The 21,284-nt window shown below is 43.8% G+C and overlaps 1 protein-coding gene across 14 annotated transcripts in view; it reads right to left on the minus strand.

Moving 5' to 3' along the window:
* Positions 1-3,545: 3,545 nt before the first annotated feature.
* MACF1 (microtubule actin crosslinking factor 1) overlaps positions 3,546-21,284 on the minus strand; it is a 332,073-nt gene continuing 314,334 nt past the window's right edge. For 4 of the 14 annotated variants that reach the window (XM_036443784.2, XM_045584819.1, XM_045584820.1 and 1 more), the window contains 9 exons: positions 20,632-20,786; positions 19,764-19,838; positions 18,662-18,679; positions 15,592-15,709; positions 14,775-14,843; positions 8,842-9,053; positions 8,204-8,314; positions 5,749-5,878; positions 3,546-5,131 (listed from right to left, as the gene is read on the minus strand). In XM_036443784.2, coding sequence (XP_036299677.1) covers positions 4,875-5,131; positions 5,749-5,878; positions 8,204-8,314; positions 8,842-9,053; positions 14,775-14,843; positions 15,592-15,709; positions 18,662-18,679; positions 19,764-19,838; positions 20,632-20,786 — 1,145 coding nt within the window. In that variant the 3' untranslated portion in view covers positions 3,546-4,874. The remainder of the gene's footprint in view (positions 5,132-5,748; positions 5,879-8,203; positions 8,315-8,841; positions 9,054-14,774; positions 14,844-15,591; positions 15,710-18,661; positions 18,680-19,763; positions 19,839-20,631; positions 20,787-21,284) is intronic. The other 10 variants (XM_036443780.2, XM_036443783.2, XM_036443782.2 and 7 more) reach the window with 4 other exon arrangements.

A 21,284-nucleotide genomic window follows, 5' to 3' on the forward strand; every position in this document is an offset into this window, starting at 1 on the left:
GGAGCTAATCCTGTAGTTTCCTTGATTTGACAAAGGTCAGTCTTTACGTAAGTGAGCTGGGTATTGTCTTTTTGCATAAAATAATATACCTTTGAAATGTCAGAGTAATTTATTTTTCCAGATACCCCACCCCCACCCCATGTCACACCCACCGCACCTGTTATCTTCCCCAAATACCATTTCTATGTGCTGTAAATGTTAATTATGAACTATCCTGTATCCACCAATGTAAAATATATGTCTGTTTTACTTTTTATCCAATCCCAGAGATTTCTCCTGCTTTGCTTCTCTCACCCCTTCATCTGCCATCAATGAATTTCATGTATTCCTTTTTATGTCTCCTTCTTTGATTCTAATGTATAAAATAATCTACAGAACTACTAGTAACCAGAAAAATTTTCTCAATTTGTTAAACTTTTGCTTCGTGGCAATTGTCATCTGTTTGACGCAAATAAGCTCATTAAAATTCTCTACAGGTTTGGGCATTCCTTATGTCGATAACAGTTTCCTTACACATAGACTGCTCTTCTCTAGGCACGTTCTCGGTACATTTGTTCATTTATGGAAAGGTGCTGTGCTGGGGGCAGGTATCGACCATTGGTCGGCAAACTGTGGCTCTTTGGCCCCTTGAGTGTAGCTCTTCCACAAAATACCACAGCCTGGGCGAGTCTATTTTGAAGAAGTGGCATTAGAAGAAGTTTAAGTTTAAAAAATGTGGCTCTCAAAAGACATTTCAATCGTTGTACTGTTGATTTTTGGCTCTGTTGACTAATGAGTTTGCCGACCACTGTGCTAGACTGAGCTCAGAAGGCTGGAAGGAGTGGGTGGGGACCATAGAAAAGGTCAGTGGGAGGAAAGTGTTCCAGGAAGAGGAAGTAGCTTTAGGCCATGAGATTGAAGGGAACAAAACAGCAATGGCAGGTGACTACTTGCACTCACATGTGCCAGGTATTGTCTGTACCACTTCACTCTCGCACATTTAAACCCCTCTTCTAACAGAGGAGGAGCCGGAGGCACACAGGGTCGAGGGATTGCCCCTTATCACACAACAGTGGCGCTGGGTGGGACAGGTGTGCTGCTCAGTAGAGCCTGGAGAACCTGGGGGTCAGATGGCAAGGCTGAGGGTGAGGCTGGAGGGGTTGGCAAGCCTTAGCCGCAAAAGGCCTTGCGGGGAGGCCAGATGAGGGCTCTGGACACCATATGGGTATGGTGCCCCAATGTGGATTCAAGATTGAACCTCAAAATAAATGATGTCCAATAGAATTCACATTTTTCCATGATCACTTCAAACTTTTAGAAATATCAAATCTTAAATCTAAACAATCATTTGTTGGAGGCTTAAGCGCATGCCTAGTCTGTCTGCCTTCTCCCCAAAAAGAAAACTCCTAGTTTGTAAACCTGGGTAAGAGCGTCTGGGGCAAGACCAGAGTCTGGATGCAGAGGGAACTGGGGATCGGAGGGAGGGAGACTGAAGTCAGGCCCACGGTACAGTAGTGGGAAAGGCGTAGAGGAATGACAGTGATCCTCTAGTGGTGATGGGGTGGAGGGCAGATACTGGTTAGAAGGCTGAATCCACAGGACGTGGTGACTGCACACAGAGGCAGGGCGTGTCCCCGTGTCAGGCATGGTCAGGGTCTCTGAAGCTCCTGCCCTTCACTGTTCCAGGGCACCCCTCGCCACCCCTTCTTTGAGTCCACATCACCTGGGGACTGGGATGGAGCCTGTACTTCTCAGATGGTGTATTGCCCACTGCTGGGCTCCTGGATAGACTATGAACAGCTCAGTGGGGGGCAATTCTTGTAATGGCAGAAATCATTCATCTGAATTTGAGTGAAGATAGCTTTGTTCTTTAAGCTATAGCTTCACATTCCCATAAACCAATGGGCTGCTCTGGGCTGTGCAGAGATGAAGCTAACCAGCAGCCCCCAATCTAACAAGGATGATAAATGAGCAGTCTTTTCTGAAGGCAGAATGAAAGCTGTGCTCCGACAGAGGGGCTGGCAAATGCCTGGAAGGGAAGGGGAAGTTGGGGTGGCGATGAGTGGAAGCCTGGGACTGGAAGGTAACTGAGGTAGGGAAGGCTCTTTGGAGAAAGTGCATTAAACAAGGGCTTTCCCAGCCACTTGGCAACTTTGTGACCTTGGGCAAGTTGTTTAGCCTTTCTCACCTATAAATGGGGCTCCCGATTGTAGGATTGTGATGGGAATTAAATGAGTGTACATCACGTAAAACAGTGACTGGCATATAGTAAACAATGATAGCTGTAGTTCTTCAAGGCAGGCCCCAGGAACTCCTATCCACCCTCCACCCACCAAACCTGCAGGACTTATTTAGCGCTTGTCCCAGAACCGTAATTTCCCATTCACCAACCCCTTTTCTGGTATCCTTATATTTCTCAGTCTTGCACACAGTTGTTTGCTGGATGGAAATACACTTTCTGGAGATTCCACCAGTAGCTCAGCTTTGTCACAACAACTGAGCATGGAAAACCTGTGCCCTTGAAGAAAAACAAGTGCCCATGGTCCAGACTCTAAACAGATGGAGACAAAGCTGTTTTCAGCACATTTCTGCAGCCAGGAGGCTGAGAGGGGGAAGCAAGTGTGGGTGAAAATGCTGTCCTACACGAAGTCCTGGCATCTTACTCCATTCCATGGAGGACAGAGTAAGCACGCCCTTCTGAAGCTGTCAGGCTTGCAGATCCTTTGACTCTGGGTACTTAGTCTCAAACAGCTTTGGCAAACATGGTCCATTTTACCAAATTCCCGAATCACAAGATCATGGCCTAGTGAGTCAACAGGTGTGTGAGTTTGAACCCCTCTGGTTTTCTGTTTATTTCCTGGGCTAATTCCCATTGTTGCAATTAGTATTTGGCTATTGTACTGTAGTTATAAAGTCAAGGGGGGGGGGCTGGAGGAAGCAGAACTGCAGGACTTGAATCGAGTCATAGGTTAGAATCACTGCCCATGTTTGCCATTTATTCATCCTGTGACCTCAGAAAAAAGCCCTTTCTTATCCCAGTTTCTTCCTATGTAAAACAAAGGAGTTAGATTTGATGACCAATTTTGCTTCCATCTCTGAAACTGTCATTTAACCAGAGATTCCAGTATACTATGGGAAATCGGCCCCATTGTCTCAAACCCCAGGATCTCTGTGATTTTTCCCCCGTTAATCCTCTGAGAATATTTTCCCATTAATTTTTAGAGAGCGTGGAAGGGAGGGAGAGAGAAATATCGATGCAAGAGAGACACATCAATTGGTTGCCTCCCACATACATCCTGACAGGGGCCAGGCATCGAGACTGCATCAAGGTACATGCTGTACCTGCCATCACTTTGTCCCCTTTCTGGGACCCTTCAGTCCACAGGCTGATTCTCTATCCACTGAGCCATACCAGCGAGGGCAGGGTCTCTGTGATTTCTACCATAGAAATCTTCTTACATATCAGTATTTGTTTAATCACTTAAATGGGACAGATTCCCTACAAGTTTACATTAATAGCATGATTATTTCTTTGTTGTCTTGTTAAATAAAATTAATGATAAAACAAACAAGAAAAAAAATCTATTAATAAGCTCCATAATTTATCCATCACGACATTTTGATTCCAATAATGCATTCAAGTACCGAAAACACAATCAGATCCCAGAGTAACATGTTATATATTATATAAGGGAATGGTTGAAAAGAAAATCAGGAAATATAAAATGTTAGTTACTGCAAGCAATTTTAATACAAAAGTGTCTTGTTTTTAAACAGTTCATTGGTAGAGCTTCAGTTTCTGCCTCAATTAAAACCAATTGAGATAATCACACAGCAACGTGGTCGGAGCTGAAGAGGAACAGCAGCTAAAAAGGAGCCCGGACAGCTCCTCTTCATGGTCACTTGGTCAGTTGACTTTATTACACACAAAAAGAGACGGAAGCAAACGGGACTTGTTAACAGTGTGCTGGTGAGCTCCGTTAAAGGATGAGCAAGTGTTTTATGTCCACATTTTCAGAATAGGCTTGTGGAATTCATTCCTCAGTCTGTGGGAAGTTGATCGACCATTTAAATAAATAGCAAAAAGTGCAGATAAACGAATCGATCTTTCAGAAGCCACCAAGGAATCTCCCCTTGCCGAATGCCTGGGTGTCCCGGTGAGCACAGGAGTTACTGGTGGCCGGGCTGGAAATAAGTTACAAACCAGGACTATTAAAAATCCCGACGTTCTGACGTTTTCTGATCAGTTAGTTACATTCACCCCTGAATTCTAGCAGCTATGTGTCAGAGACAGTATTGCAGTGGAGTTCTTTTGCTGTATCATGTGCAAATGTTACCCAGATGAGGTTCCCTCTTCAGCTAAAATCACACATTAAAAACAATGAAAAAAGCAATTAGAAGTGTCCTCCCCTCAGCTCTAATTGAGGTGTCTGTGATTTACAAAAAGAGTTCCTTAAACACTGCAGGATTGTTACTTTTTAAATATAATTTATCTTGCTGAGACAGCAAGTCAAATTTATAAAGAAGATGCATTTAGGAATAACCCTAAAAGATAAAGCAGGTTTATAACCCTGCACATACAGAAACCCTTAGTGGCTTTTTTTTCTTTCTTTTTTAAATACATATTCTCATCTTGACCTTTTCATTTGTTTTTTCTCAAATATTTCATTTCTGGGCCCCATCCATTATAGGGTTACCAGGAGGCAAATTTTATCTACATAAATATTCACATGAAAATAGTAACTTACAAAAAGAAAAAAAAAATAAGGCAGCTTCATAACACAATTATTCTTTTACACTTTTAACAATATACCTTCTCCCGTTAGAATAAATATACACCCAAAGAATGTATGGAGCAGGATTCAGAGGGGACAGAGGCTCGGGTGCGGATAGTGTTATCGCTTGGGGCCCGGAGTCCTAGGGGAGGCAGTGGCGGTCTTCTTGGACATGGTTGGGATTTTGGACGGCTTGCTCAGGCCCCTCCGGGAGCCGCCCTGGCCACCGGCCGCACTGCTTTCTGAAGTATCCGAACAAGCAGACTGCGTCTCTAAAAGGTCAAAGTCAGAGGCATCGCTTCCTCTCCGGCTGCTGGCTCGACTCCCGGCTCGACTCCCGGCCCGGCTCCCAGGGCGACTGGCTGACTTTTTGGGGTCTGGAATTCAAGAATAAAGCAGCAGCCTTAGCAGAGATGTCAGGTTCTGACCTAATACCTTGTGGCCTTGGGCAAATCATAGCCTTTCTAGACCCCGTTCTCCTCATCTACACCGAGAGGCCAAACCTTTTCTGGCTCTGCGGTTCCCTTGAGAGGCCTGCCTCCCGAGGATCAGAAACCAGCTTTCCTCAGCAGCACTGCTACTCAGCTGGCCCCACGGAGGGTCCAGCTGGAGTAACGTCTGGGAAGACTGAGAATGGGGGCAAAGTGATGGCGAGAACAGTATATGGGATCTTTCTCTGACTCTCTCAGCTCACCAGCGACAAGAATAAATAAGGGCTGTTGGAGAAATTACTAGCAAACTGCCCGTCCCAATACTAACTGGGCTTCTGAGAAGGCCCTGATTCAAGAGGCCCTTTCTTCCTTACTTTCTCCTATTTTTACATTTCTGATGAAGAACAGGTGGCCTGGCTTTGAACGAAGGCCAGTCTGAGCCAGCTGCAGTGCCAGGAGAAGAAGTGAAGGCCAGGGGTGTGCAGGTCTGTCTTTCGGGACTGCAGTTTCCAAATTCCCAGCCTGGCCCCCTCCCACCCCCCTCCCGGTGCACAGGTACTTACCTGCCCGGGTAGTTTTGGCACCTGTGGAGGCTGGGGAAGAACTATTGCTAGTGTCACCAGCAAGGGAAGTTCGACTAGAATGAAAAGCTGGTGTTGGCCGTTTCAACTTGCTGCCTGATGATGGGATAACCTTAAAAAAATAAGAAGATTTTATATACTTGGTGAAATCTTTTGATAGAAACTCAATTTAAAAATTTAAAAGGTTTCCTCATGTTTCATTGATTGAAAAAGCAAATTAAAAGTCCAGGAAAACAAAGATTTATTTTGGAAGAGCCTTGGGTCATGTGTTTTTATGATTCCCAAAATAAAGGTTCATGTTCCAATTTAAAATTTCAAAATGCTTCCAATACCTTTTATCTGACTGACAAATTCCTACTGGAAATGGGGGCGGGAGAATCCACAAATAGTAAAAGCCCAGCACTTAAAAGGGGTTGAAATATGGTAAATAAGTAAAAGAAAAAAATCCAAACAATTCTAAGTAGAATGTTTTGGCGTTAGAAATGTGAGGTCTGAGTTCTGGCCCCAAATATTTTTTTAAAATATATTTTTATTGATTTTTTACAGAGAGGAAGAGAGAGGGATAGAAAGTTAGAAACATTGATGAGAAACACTGATCAGCTGCCTCTTGCACACCCCCTACTGGGGATGTGCCTGCAACCAGGGTACATGCCCTTGACCGGAATCAAACCTGGGACTTTTCAGTCCACAGGCCGACGCTCTATCCACTGAGCCAAGCTGGTTTCGGCTGGCCCCAAATATGTAATATGGAGTTCTGAATACTACTGCACTCCTTGTCACTAGGTAGGTACAGCAACTTCAGTTAAGATCTTTCAGGCTTTTTGAAAAATGTGTTTTTACTGATTTCAGAGAGGAAGGGAGAGGGGGTGAGAGAGAGAAATATTAATGATGAGCGAGAATTATGGTTCAGCTGCCTCCTGCATTCCCTCGCTGCAGGCCTACTGCAGATCAAGCCCACAACCCAGGCATGTGTCCTGACCGGGAATCAAACAGGGGACCTCTTGGTTTATGGGTTAACACTCAATCACTAAGCCATACTGGCCGGGTTGAGTGTTAGTTTTTAAAGACAGTAGCAGACTTACTTTGGATAAAGACTATTTTAAATCTGTTTTAAGCATCATTTCATGCCAGCACATAACAATTCTAATTTTTCCTTGAAATTAATTGGGTGAATTGTTTTCCAGGACCTTTAATATGTCTATACCAATATGAGAATAAAGCACCCATTTCAATGTGATTCTTGTATTTCTTTAATTTACAAAGCAGCAGCAGAAGCGACAGAGTGATTAACATTCCAGCACAAAGGCTCCTGGCCCACACAGGAGGAAGAGCAGTTTCAGAAGCTACCGCCGTGAACATGCTGCCCAGAGGCCGTGCCCCAGAGAATCCAGCTGGGAGTCATCAGGAGGGGCCTGGCCACAGAACACCAACAGGTAAGGAAAGACAAAACCTTGAAATGAAATGAAAGGTAAAACCTTAAGACTAAACAAAAGGCTGACCTAGCAGAATCTTATGAGAATTTATAGTGTATAGTTAACATTTAACATTTTAGAACTTTTAAAACTTCCACGAAACTGGAGCCATTAAGGAAGAAAAGCGAGACAAGCAGGTTGAGCCTGGGGGTTTTAGCAGAAGAGTCCCCAGATCACGTTCTAAACCAGCTTCATCCCAGAGCAAGCAGTCCATTCAACGGGCACTGGTTCTTGTATTTCCAGTTTCTCTGGCTGAGCATTACATGACAAGGTAGTGCTATCTTTTAAGGCACAAGAACCCAAAGTTTTACCAGAGAAGCTAGAATGCAATTTGTCTTGCTAGCAGACAAATCACTAGTCTATGCTTTGTTTCTGAAACACTGCTCTTCCAAATGCTTGTGTATTTTACACGTGAACACGCTTGATTATTCATATATATTCAAATCAAGGCTACAGAAACCCGAGTGCCGAGGCCAGGAAATCCAGAAGCTAAACTCTGAGCCTCAGAGCATCCTTTGCTGATACCCGGCTTGGCAGCACCCACGCCTCAAACCAGCGCGGCGACGCCAACCGCTCTCTTGTTCTCAGCAAAGAGAGGAAACTGCTGAACATGCACCATAGGTGAATTTCAAGTGTTCCTAACTCATGTGGGCATCTGATAATTGGAGACTCCAAGAGGCCTGATTATAACATATCACTAAACAAATCACTAGGCATGACCAATGTTTATCCACCTGTTAAAAAGTTGTTCAACAGTCCAGTTTTAGGCATCTCTTACTTGTCTCCAATGCTGATGGCCGAGTTAGAAACACTGAAAAACACCTCACTGGATGAATCAGCTGTGAGAGAAGCACCGGGAGGACAGAAGAGAGCACGGGCTCCGCCAGGAGAGCAGCTGGGCGTGCTCTCGGCCTCAGCCAGGGCCCGTCTTGACCGTGTCCTTGCTCAGCAAGGCCATACTCTACCTCGGGGCTGAGCAGCTGGAGGTCAGGATAATGGCTGTCCCTGACTGGGGTGCCAGCTTTACTGTTTACCAACCAGGGTTTGTCATAACAGCGAGAGAACTGAAGTGGCGTCTGCGAAATGGAAATCCAAAGGGAAGGACGGGAAACATTGAAAATGGAACAGAAAGGGAGCAAATTGGGAACACAAAATATAAATAAAAGATCCAAAATTTTAAAGAAACAGAAAACAAAATAAAATGCCTATCAGTCCGACGGATGAGATGGACCAGGAAGAAAGGTAACAGCAGTTTTCCTAATATTACCTGTCTTAAACACAAACTTACCCGTTAGTCCCAGCTGCATGGACAGTGCCAGGGTTTTCAAAATCAGTAACTCTGGCTGCACTCAACTTCACACTGAGACTATGTTGAAAAAAGCGCTTCTGACCTAATGCCGAGTACATATTTTAATAAATGTGCCTTTGTTGTCCTCTTTGTTGCAGGGCCTGTATTTTTGCACTGCTAGGCCCACCCGGTCAGCCTGGTCTAGGGGGACTTGGTCCATACGTCCTGATATTCTCCTCCTCCTCACAGAGCCTTTCAGAGGCCACACTGAACAACGAAGGCCTGGGAAGGCGCCGCATGGTGGTGAGCACGTACCTTGGCACCACTGGCCGGGGTGGCGGGAGAAGATGGCATGGACGCACAGCTGTGGTTGCTCTGACTAGCGCTGGAGCTGGAGCGGGTGGGAGAAGCTGCCCGGGAAGATGGCTTGGATCTTCGACCCCGAGATCGGAAAGGGGTCATTCCCTGGGATGCTCCCTCAGGTAGGATGAATTTCTCTCTAAGTTCAATGTTGGTTCTACCTCGTGCTAAAAAGGGAACAAACACAGACACAATGTCAGTTAATCTTATAAAATACGTCACTGATGGTCATATAGCCACCTGACCCCATTGTAAGTTCTATAAGTAATGGATTTAGTACCATATTTAATCCTTCTAAAATAGAGATTAATTTATGAGCTACCAGCCTTGCCATGATCCTTACCCACAGCAGTCACTGCCCAATAAGCCCCTTGGTTTGCTACAATAAAAACACCTTTGCATACAAAGTGCCATTACAATCTGCTGTCACGAGCGTGCCTGGCCACTGTCCGCTGGGCGAGGGAGAGCAGGCGCAGCCGGTCCAGCCTCGGAGGTGAAGCCAAACCCCCTTTCCTCGCTCACAGGATGTGTATACCTTTTGCTCAGCTTTTGCAAGACACACGGTAACGGAATAGTGGAGAAAAACAGACCACTCTTCTATTGAATTCAGTTGGTAATGATCCTAAGGAAAGGGGTCCAGGAACTTGGGACGGTAGAAAGATGAGGACAGAATCATCAAGAAGTAAATATGTGAGGGAAGAGAGATCAAACCATGCGAGACACCTGCCAGTCAGGAACCTAACGTGGTGAGAAGCTGAGGGACGTCTATGGTGGGAAGTCCGGAAACAGCACTGAAGGCACAGGTGCTATCCATGGCTCGGAGCTGTAAGCCGAACTTAAAATCTGGATTCGGTCAGAAGTTACCAAGTGTGGCCAACACACATGTTGAATGGGAAGATACCATAAGTCCCTTTAATATGTTCAATTACTTCTCACTGAAAGGTGCCATCCTGCAATAAACCTCCACCTCCTCATCCACCTAAACTGCTCGCTACTAGATAGATCTAACAAATCAAATGGAAAAGCCAGGGGAAAGGGAACTATTAGAAACAAAATATTTGTGGTTCCTTTCTACATTAGGCCTTCTACTGTGGCTAGAAACCACAAGTTTAGAGATTACAAGTGATTGTGCCCACTCAACTGATCTCCAAAATTTTAGACCAACGTACATGCTCCAAAATATAATACGAGCATATTCAATTTACAGTGCTCTGTATGAGGGAGGGAGGAAATGAGAACACACAAGTATTTCAGTGCAAGTAAAAACCCTGCCAACGTGCAGGCAGCACAGCTCTCTGCTGTTGGGACGTGCACGTGGCGGCACTGCTGCCTGCTCCCTTCTTGAGCCCTCCCTCCCTTGGCTCCCAGGACCCCGCTCGCCTGCTTCTCTTCCTCCCCCTCCTGCCCGCTTCTTCAGCACGGACATCCCCTGGGCTCTGTGCACAGTCCTGTTCTCCCTTAGACTTTCATCCTGGGACTTTAGAGGCCTTGAAGGTCGTGCCTGACTCCCCCATACATCCCAGCACAGACTCCACTCCCGGAGGTGAGACGTTACATCCAGTCACTGGTCAGACTGGTCAGCCAGAAACCTGGGAGCCGGTGCAGGCGCCTCCCCCTGGTGGCAGTTTGTCTACTGACTCTGCCTTCTAATGCTCCGAGCCTTCCACCGCCCTCCTACACCACGTGGTTCACTAGCATCTCCTTCCAACTGGCCTCCTTGGTCCTCATCTTATTCCCCACCTCTCCCTCCTCCCTCCCCAGAATTTATTTCTCAATAAAAATTTCCTATCTGTAAATAGTTCAGTATCTTCCAGAGCGTCATTCCTTTTAGCAGAATTTCCCAAACTGAGGTGTCTGAGACGTTTCCTACAAAAAGGAGTTTAGTAAAAGCTGTGTGTGATCCCCAGCCCCCACAGCCCTAATGCAATCATCATTTTGTAAGCTCTGGAAAGTTCTGCAGTGAAGTAATATGCATTTTACCATGGTGTGTGTGTGTATGTATATATATATATATATGTGTGTGTGTGTGTATATATATATATGTGTGAGTGTATATATGTGTGTGTGTGTGTGAGTGTATATATATATATATCCTGTTTCCCCCAAAATAAGACAGTGTCTTATATTAAATTTTCCTCCCAAAGTTGCACTAGGTCTTATTTTCAGGGGATGTCTTATCTTTCCATGCACTAGGTCTTATTTTCGGAGAAACACGGTATATATCTCACATCTTGGGGACTAGACTGTGAAGACAGCCATTTCAAGTTCAGTTTTCAACCACCAAAAAGGCCATCATTTCCTAAGGGACTTATTCTGGCCACCTACGCTGGCTGGAGCAGATCTGCTAGTTAACATTCAGTTCTAAGCTCTTGGTTTAATGGGTAGTTTTAGTTTAACCAAAGTTCCCTGGATGGGTGATGGTAGCAACAAGGTGAATGTACTTAATGCCACTGAACTTAATCAGTTCAAATGGTTAATAAATTTTATGTGTGTATTTTACTACAATTACAAGTTTTAAGCCAAATTATATCATTTAAGTCTTCATAAATATCTCGATTTTCACTAAAATTTGGGGAAACTACTTTGTCTAATGCTCAAAAATTGGCAAAGGTCTACTGACTAGGCACTTTTTAAAAAAATCCTCATACAAGGATATTTTCTTCCATTGTTTTTTTTTTTTAAATATATTTTATTGATTTTGTACAGAGAGGAAGGGAGAGAGTTAGAAACATCGATGAGAGAGAGTCATCGATCAGCTGCCTCTTGCACACCCCCTACTGGGGATATGCCCACAACCAAGGTACATGCCCTTGACCGGAATCGAACCCGGGACCTTTCAGTCCCCAAGCCGACGCTCTATCCATTGAGCCAAACCGGTTTCGGCTTCCATTGTTTTTTTAAGAAAGAGTAGAGGGCAGGGGGAGAGAGAGAAACATCGATGTGAGAGGCACAATGACTGGTTGCCTCCTGTTCCCAACCTGACCAGGGGTGGGATTGGACCTGCAACCCAGGTAGATGCCTTTGATTGGGAATCAAACCAGAGACCCTCTGATGGGCAAGTTGATGCTCTAACCACTGAGCTATGCCAGCCAGGGCCAGGCACTGTTTTTAATTTCCACCTAAAATATCATGATAATTTTTGGCATGACTGAATTCAGAAAATGAAATCTCCCATTCTGGCAACCTACCTTGCTGAGTATTTTCACTTTTTAAATTTTGCTTCAGCAATGTGCTGAGATGTCTTTTTATTCTTTACTAAAAGCCCAGTGCACAACATTCATGCATAGGAGTGTGTGTCCCTCAGCCCAGCCTACACCCTCTCCAATCTGGGATCCTTCGAGGGATGTCTGACTGCATTTAGGCCTGATCCTACTGATCTCACAATCCAGGATTACTGGCTCCAAACTGCTTGCCTGCCTGCCTGCCTTCCTGATTGCCCCTATCACTTCTGCCTGCCAGCCTGATCATCCCCTAACTGCCCTCCCCTGCAGGCCTGCCTCCCCCTCTCCCCCAATTGCTCTCCACTGAAGGCCTGGGTCCCCCCAACTGTCCTTCCTTGCAGGGCTGATTGTTCACAACTTCCCTCCCCTGCTGGCCTGATCCCTCCCAACTGTCCTCCCCTGCTGGCCATCTTGTGGTGGCCATCTTGGTCCACATGAGGACAGCCATCTTGTGTGTTGGGAGTGATGGTCAATTTGCATATTACTCTTTTATTAGACAGGATAGAGGCCTGGTGCACGGGTGGGGGCCAGCTGGTTTGCCCTGAAGAGTGTCCTGGATCAGGGTGGGGGTTCCCTTGGGGCATTGGGAGGCCTGGGCAAGGGGCTTGTGGTGGTTTTCAGTCTAGCCATGCCCCCCCCTCCCCTCCTCGCAGAGGCCCTGGTATCTGGGGTTTATTTATCTTCTATAATTGAAACTTTGTAGCCTTGAGCAGAGGCCTGGGCTGGCCAGGGTGTGCAGGAAGCTTGGCTTCCTCCATTGCAGGGGAAACACAAGCATCCTGCTCACTCTGTTGCCCAGCCATCTTGGTTGGGTTAATTTTCATACTCATTCCTGATTGGCTGGTGGGTGTGACTTGTGGGTGTAGCCAAGGTATGGTCAATTTGCATATTACTTTTAGATTTGTTAATCCTTATCAAAGGATATTTTCCATTGATTTTTAGAGAGAGTGGAAGGGAGAGGGAAAGACAGAAACATCAATGTGAGAGAGACACATCGACTGGTTGTCCCTGCACAGGGCTGGGGAACCTGCAACCAAGGTGCGCGTGCCCTTGATCAGAACTGAACCCGGAGGGCTGATGTTCTAGCCACTGAGCCAAACTGTGTGTAAAATGAGATAACAAAACATCGTTCACACTGGTATTACAAACCTGTCAAATTTTATACTGTCCTGAGTATAAGTCTCTACTGTCCAGAGAGTCAAGGATATGTGACACAAATGAATACAAAATCTACCCCAGAAGCTTCTAGAAGCCATAGCAATCTTCATAGAATCCTAGACAGTTTCTTTTTAGCAGTGCTCAAGCGTTTCCAAGTTATTACATTCACCCACCCCTTAAGCATTCACCTCCTAGCACAATTTTTACATGTACAGAAGTAGCTCATCCTGTCCATTACGGGTAAAGTCGTGACATCTAAGACTGCAGGGGAGTTCCTGACTACACAACCAACAGATGACTGCTGAGCTCAGGAGGACTCCTGGAGAGACAGGGGAAAGCCTTACCTTGTGTGCTCCAAGGGATGCTGAAAAGGCTACTCTGTTCCACAGAAAATAGCTATTAGATGGCCCTCCCAAATTTCCTTGGGGTTCCAAGTTTTAACTAGTAAGAGGACAAAGCAGGCAGTGCTCTTTTTGGCCAGCAGCACAATGTCACCGTAGATAGAGCAAGTAGAGCAGGCAGCAAACAGGCAACCAAAGATCCCAAAATGTTGCATGCAGTATCCCTTCTGTTTGTTTAGTCCAAACATACATGACACGAAAAGTAAAACCTTAGTAATAGATTTACAAAGGAACAATGCTGTTTTACTGTTATTAAAATGAAACATAGTGCTCCTCATTTAGAACAATGAAAGAGGACTTTTCTATCAAGGAAATAGGTTTGCAATATAATTAAATTCTCAAACTGATTACACCTTTTCCAGTTTTGACCAAAAAAGATGTTTTCAAAATTAACTATTTTTTAAAAAAGAAACTCCTGATGAAAAGTATTACTCTCATTTATTGGAATAAATGCAGAATGAGTTAAAATAAGAACTATGTGAGAATTGTACCATTTAGCTCTACCACAAATGCTTCAGAATATGATTATAACTCACTTCCAAAAAAGTCATATAACTGTACTGTAAGGATTCCTGCTGGGTTTATAAGTAAGCCTAAGTAATTTAATAATCAGGCTGAACCAGTAACACACATACAAGGGGTGGTGGGTATGTTGGTCTCAGAGACCAAGAGCACACACTCTAGAACCAGACTGTCCTGGACTTGAATCCTGTCTCTGTTATTTATGAGTTGTCTGTCCTCAGGCAAGTTATATAACTTTTCTGTGCTCCAATTTCCTATTCTGTAAAATGGAGATTAACAATAGTACCTACACTTCACAGAGGTGTAAGAGTTATTATGTGTCAAGTGCTTTTAATAGTGTGTTGTGTATAAAGCTATATAGGTATTTGTTAAACAAGTAAAAACTCAGAACAAATTCTATGGGTTCTGTTAAGGAGTATTTTATGCTCTACTAACTTACAATAGTTAGAAAAGCTATGGTTTGGCTATTTCAAAGCATTCTTAAAGGCAGCAGTTACCACAGAGCCAAGGGTGCTACAATTTAAGAAGCAAAGCCATTCTCAACAGGCTGGGGTGTGGGTAAGAGGGACAAAGCTTAAAAGCCAACCTATGGGAGACTGACTGGAAATCGAAGAGCTGGAATCAGAGCGCTTTATTTTACTCCCAGGATGGTGAACTAGAATAAAAAAATATAAACACAGACAGAGCAGGAAATGCAGAAATGGGTCAAGAAAGACAAACTGGCAGACAGTTGGAGAGCCTCCTGTATACCCCCATGCAGCTCGGCTGGTAGGAAAAAGGGAAGGTGCAGCTGAAGAGAATTTAGCAGCTGGAACCTGATCATCTCTCCCTTTGCAGCCCTCACACGCTGCCTCTAGCTGCAGGTGCCACCAATCATTATCATGTTTACTGTTTTCTCTGGCCTTTGGGTGGGCACACCAGCCTTTTCCTGTTTAGCAGATACCTGTGGTCTTGTTTGGGTGACCACCTGTCTTAGAAGTGATGAGGCTCACTGCTAGGTGTTCTTCATCCTGCCTCCTGGCCAAGGGAGCTCCCCCTTCCTTCCCTGCATGGGAGGGGCCCACTATCCTCCCCGAGTGTCAGGCAAAGGGATCTGGAGCACCAATAGGGACCCTAAAAGGCTTTATCAGGCTCCTTTCTAGCCTAGTGTTTATTAACACCTCAAACCCAAGTATTCATTGACACCAATAAATTTCCAATTCTCATTACTGTCTCCCCAACAGCACCAACCTCTCTTGCTCTTTCCCTGGTCTCCTCTGTTGCTCCCACCTTCTGATCTGTGCTAGTCAGGTGACACCTGGGCAGCTCAATAGCTAAATACACAAACAGATCCCCAGCAGCTTGTGCAGGCGCGGGAGCTCAGTGGTGCTTAACGAATAATTCATCTCAGGATGGTTTCTTACCTCGGCAGGGGTCATTTTTTACTAGAAATTCATCCAGGGCCATCCATCCTCCACCAACGCGAACCATCACTGTGCTGCGCAGGATGCGGACCAGCCGCAGCTGCTGGGAGTCTCCAAACTGCAGGACCAAGGGGAAACCAGTGAGTGCGTGCGCCTCGGCGCAGGCCAGGTGGCCTTCTCAGAGCAGACTGTATTCAGACGCAATGACAATCTGACAGTTTGGGGAGAATTTGAATTCTCATTATTTTGCATTTTTCACAAAAGAATTTAAAATATGGAAGAACTGAAATATAAAGCCAATGACCAGTATATGGGAATAAAATTAACTTACGATGGCCATACCCCTGACCAGAGGGGGAGGAGAAGGATGTACAAAACATTAGCTCACTTGGATTCTTTTAAACATTCCGGCCAAATTAAAACCCAACAAGGAAATTACTTATTACGTTAGTTTTTTGTTTTTTTGTTTTCCATAAAAGGAAAGGTGGCTATCAGGTGGACATCGACTTCTGAATACAGTGTGCTCAAGTTAAATGGAGAATGGAAAGTATTTCAAGCCTCCGGAAACCCTTGCAAAGATCGTCATTACAAGTTTAGACGGAAATTTGATTTTCCATATCAGATTTTCAGAAATAAACCCAAAGTACTGATTGTGATGTTACCAGCAGAAAAGTTTCTTCAGCTGAACAAATGATTAAACAGTATTTATACTAAAATTTAGATGAAGAAATCAAATTAATTTACCATGTTATATACTTTACCATGTGGATTATATATTCAATTGTATTCAACAATCATTTTGGGATGTTAAGACAAGTAGAACTTTTGATATATTTTTTTTCTTGCCTAACATTCCTGTTTTTCAGAGCTGTTAACATACTGAAGTTTCCTAATGCATACATTATCCTTTGTCCAAAATAAACTAAGAGGCAACAAAAGAGAATCATGCTGAGATCCCAAAACAAAAATTAAATGGTTGAAGAAATAGTATTCCTAAAATTATTTAATTCAAAGAGAATTGGGGATGAGGGGGAGAGAAGAAAAGGTATTATTTAATCACTTAATTAGGATTTTAAAACTTATAAAGGAGAACTATAACTTTGAAATTAGGCAAAAAAACCAAAAATGCCAAAAAGAATGTTTGTGAAGGAAGGACACATGACCAGCCTCCCTCAAAATTAATATACTTGTGACAATTCTCTGTATTATATTGCATTGACTCAAATTCACTATTTATATAGGCAAGGTGACTAAAAATGTATTATTCCACTCCCCAGCCCCTTACTTTGAAAATAAAATCGTTCTACATCATTCCATACAGCTGTGAAGTGTTTAAGCAGTGACCCCAGCAGCAGCGTGGTGGAGTGTGAAGAGCACGGAAGTGGGGACCGGAGATGTGAGGGAGGGAATAAACGTCCTGTCCCGGGAAGGAAGCTGCCCCTTTGGCCTCTGCAGGGGCCTCCCTCGCACTCTGACCCAGTCAGTGAGTGACAAGGGGAGGCCCTTGGGGAGGCATCGAGGATCCACCAGACCCAAGAGCAGTGATGGCCTGAGCCACACTTGGAGGTCCTCTCCAGGTAGGTGAGGAGAGAAAGGAAATGAGGGCCTTTGTACTTTCCAGAGTAACTCGGGAAGAGATCCGAAGGTGTCCTTTGTTCTTACATTAGAGTGTCCTATAATTTATCTGTCAGCCTTTACTCCATTTATTTCACTCTTTCCCCTTTAATTTCCTATTAAAGCTCTCTCTGAAAGACTAACTTGTTTCTGCTGAGCTATGGGGAAAAGGAGGTTTGCCCCCAAGCCAGTAGCCAAAGTGTCCGGGGAAGTTGAGGGCTGGGTGACAAGTGGTGGAAGAGGTTATGGCAGCTCTAAAAATGGGGGCCCTGTAAGCCTGGCAGAGCAGGGTGTTGGTGAGGCAAAGACCGCAGAATGGTCTTGGGGGCAACAGTAACTTCTGCTACCTTCTCTTAAATGGAAAATCCCTGAAGAGACATGGGCTCCTGCAGTGGTTGTGACATGACTGCAAGTAACTCTTTAGGCCTCGGGTTTAAAATGAACTTCATCATTCTCTTCCCAACATTAGAACGAATGTACCTGACCCAGGTGGTCAGTGGAGCAGCAGAGGAGGACCTCAGTCTTCAGCTAACAGGCACATCCTTTAGGTACCACTTGGCACCCTTGTGGAATGATTTACTTAAGAGCAAGTTTCACTGTTCTAGTCTTTATTCTCTGTTCTCACTGGTCCAAAAGGTTACTGTAGTTAGTAATTACTACAGTGCCTGGGATTTTACATTGATTGAGGGCTTCACATTAACTCTTAGTGTTTTATGATTTCCTACCACAAAACAGATTTTACCCATGCAACTTCCTTCCATTTGAAGACACAGGACCCCAGAGCCCTCAAAAAGATCTATGGTAAAAGGTTAGAGTTACCAAGTGGAGTGAAAAAGCATTCAATCTTTGATGTAGGTCTATAGGTCTAATTTGATTCCATTAGATTTTGGCTGGCTGGCCATATTGATAAACTTTAGGCTATGGCCAATTATGATGTCCACACTACATTCTCATGCACCTTATACTGATAAAATACAACAGGAGTGCAAGTAACTACAATTATTTGTAAGGTATTTAAAGACACAATATTTAAATACCCCAAGACTTTTTGACTTAGTGTGAATTATTAAAATTGTGTTTACTGTCAGAAGACTTTGGTATTAAGTCAGAATTGTGTTGTCTGGTATTCTGACTTCCAACATACAAGACCAGGTTTTTGGAAAAATTTACTGATAATACCACGCTTCAATTTCCCTGATCTATACTACTTTTAACTCATCCCAGCATAATACCATCATCCCCAGCCAATCCAATTTTAAATGGAAAATTTCATCTCTTATCACCTTTTGCTAAGACAGCTCTACAACTAGCCCTGTAGCAGTGTCTCCACTTGGTAAGACAACCAGATGTGACCCCAGCATGCTTCAGATTATGTCCTCTCCCCACAGCAAAGAACAGGCAGCATTAGCTACACAGACCATTTCCACCACGGAGAACGTTGCAAGGCAAACTGTACCTGGTTGCCGAGGAAGAACTACATACAGTAAGAGTAAGGACGAAGGAAATGGAAGAAAAAAAAAAAAAAAAGAACATTTTATCAAATTAACACTAAGGAACAAAAGTCATATAATCATGTTACCAGTCTTCAAGGACAGTGACATATGCTAACCATTCTTACAGCCTATGTTGCTCTTATTAATTCATCTCTCTTATAAGTAATTGAAAAACCCAAGAAACAAAACCCAACAAGCAAGCATAAGACTGCTTGGGGTTTTAGTAACTAAATGCCCTAGGTTGGTTCAAGGCAGAGTCACCCAACACTCTCTGGCTATGAGCAGCACAGTATGTACTTTGAAGACATTTTTTATGTATTAATGGAACCTAGATTTTTTCCTATCTCTCCCCGCCCCTACTTTTTCCTTACTGTAATTTGACATAGCCATCTTAAATTCTCTTTGCCAATCAGATTTTCTTTTGTACTTTAGAGAATTCCTGACAAGCTGCTGAATATATTTTAGGAGCCCTGTTTCAAATCCTGGTCCTAAAAGAAGCTAAAACACAGCACAGTTTCACTGTCAGTTGTGGCCGCACTCAGTGGCTTTCTAATGAAGACTATTGAGCCTGGTACCACCCAGGGCAGTCAGACCATTGGCAGCTCAACCCAGATCGGCCAGAGTGTCCCTTAGGGCCTTGACACATTCCCTCCAGCTCTGAGCCCAGGAACCATTTAGGCTCACAAAGACCAGCTCTCGGTGAGTGTCAGTCATTAGATAATTGTTTCCTTATCTTACAGAAGTGTCTTCACTTCCCTAAAAGACTTTGGTCAATAGTAAAGAGGGAGCTCCGAAATGTCTCCTACACTGAACTCAAGGAAAGCTATTATTAGCTAGATATAGCACTGTTTTTCAGACGGAACTAGAAAGGGCATTATGCTTAGCCCAACAGGACACCTGACATATGGAATCTAGAGACACATCTCAGGTTCCACTGGCTCTGGTCGTCCAGGCGCTGGCCGTGGGAAGGTGGGAGTGTCGAGTCCGCCGTGTGTCAGGCTGTTGCCACCTGACAGGGTCACACAGGAGAAACCACCACACACAGAACTGCTCTCTCATCCTTACCCGGTATTTATTCTCTCCAATCTGCTCCACCTGAAACCTTTTAGCGCATTTGCACTGAGCCACTTGTCTTGTGACCTATTGGTTGTGAACAACAACAAAAAGAAAAAATGTGAAGACTCCCTCTTAAAAAAACACAAAAAACAGAAAAAAACACACACAAATTTTTTTTTACATTTAAACTGAGAAGTTATTCAATATGTATTTTTAAGGCATTTCAGGTTTTTGATACAAACATTTATATTCTCCAAATTAAAACACATTGTTCTTAGAACCTGGGATACTTGAGACAGCAAGAAAGAAATGGGCTAATATACTATCATCAAAATAAAATAATAAAGCAAATTATGAACTGATCTGAATTCCAACCTAGCAGGCCAGATGTCGGGCCTGGGGAGTGGGGAGTTCCAAGCCACTCCCAAGACCAACAAATCTAGGATGTCTATGGACTACTAATTTGCTCTTGAAATTTCAATGCGACACAATTCTTAATGAGGCAGACTGCTTAGTGTCCACGCCATCTTAAACATCACTTTGCATGTCACCCCTTAAATGCTGCGTTTGAAGACCATTGCCCTGGATGCTGAGGCCGGATACTTAGGACTAGGAGTCTAGGACCAAGCAACACAGAATCTGTGAACCAGGTAAGGTTTTCTGCCACCTTTAGAGCACCACACAAATGTGACCCACTTGAGTGAGAAGCCTTCTAGTCTAAGTTAGATCCACCCACAAGTGGATCCCTAAACAACTCCCAGCAATCACCTCCCAACAGACGAGCCCCAGGGCTGATGTGGCAACCTTATCCAACCCACTTCAAGATAGTAGAAAGCTATAGTCAAAAATGTACTCAAGATACAGTTATTTCCCATACCTCATCTTCAATTTTATCTGCATCAGTTGTTGGTCGATAAGCATCCTTATTGGGATGGAGAGCAGCCACGAATTCATAATAATCAATGTAGCCATCCCCATCTCGGTCAAAAATGTCAGCAACAGCTGTCATCTCCAACTTGGTAGTGGGGAACTCTGGAGAAAATTAATCACATTTGGAACAATAAGAGGCTTACATGGTTGGTTGGAAGGTAAATAATTACTATTTGAAAGAAAAAACATTTATGTCTTGATTTTTTTCCTACAAAGCAATTCACACTCAACTTTAGAAACCTAGAAAATAGACTATTAAGTTTTTGCTTATAGACTACTCTGCTCCACCAAGCATTAAAAAAAAAAGTGCAATTTCAGATATTCTGAAAGGTATAAACAAAATATTATAACAACCCAAAGATCTACCACCCAACTTAAGAATTTATTTATCCACTCCACTATTATTATTTAAATTATTTCAGAATAGTGATAACTTGAAATTAGCAGGATGAAGTTTCTTCTGTTTAGAATTAGATAATTGCCTTAGACCAATGGTCGGCAAACTCATTAGTCAACAGAGCCAAATACCAACAGTACAACGATTGAAATTTGAGAACTTAAACTTTTTCTAACGCCACTTCTTCAAAATATACTTGCCCA

The sequence above is a fragment of the Pipistrellus kuhlii genome, unplaced genomic scaffold (genome assembly GCF_014108245.1).
Source record: "Pipistrellus kuhlii isolate mPipKuh1 unplaced genomic scaffold, mPipKuh1.p scaffold_m20_p_2, whole genome shotgun sequence".
In the NCBI taxonomy this organism is placed as follows: domain Eukaryota; kingdom Metazoa; phylum Chordata; class Mammalia; order Chiroptera; family Vespertilionidae; genus Pipistrellus; species Pipistrellus kuhlii.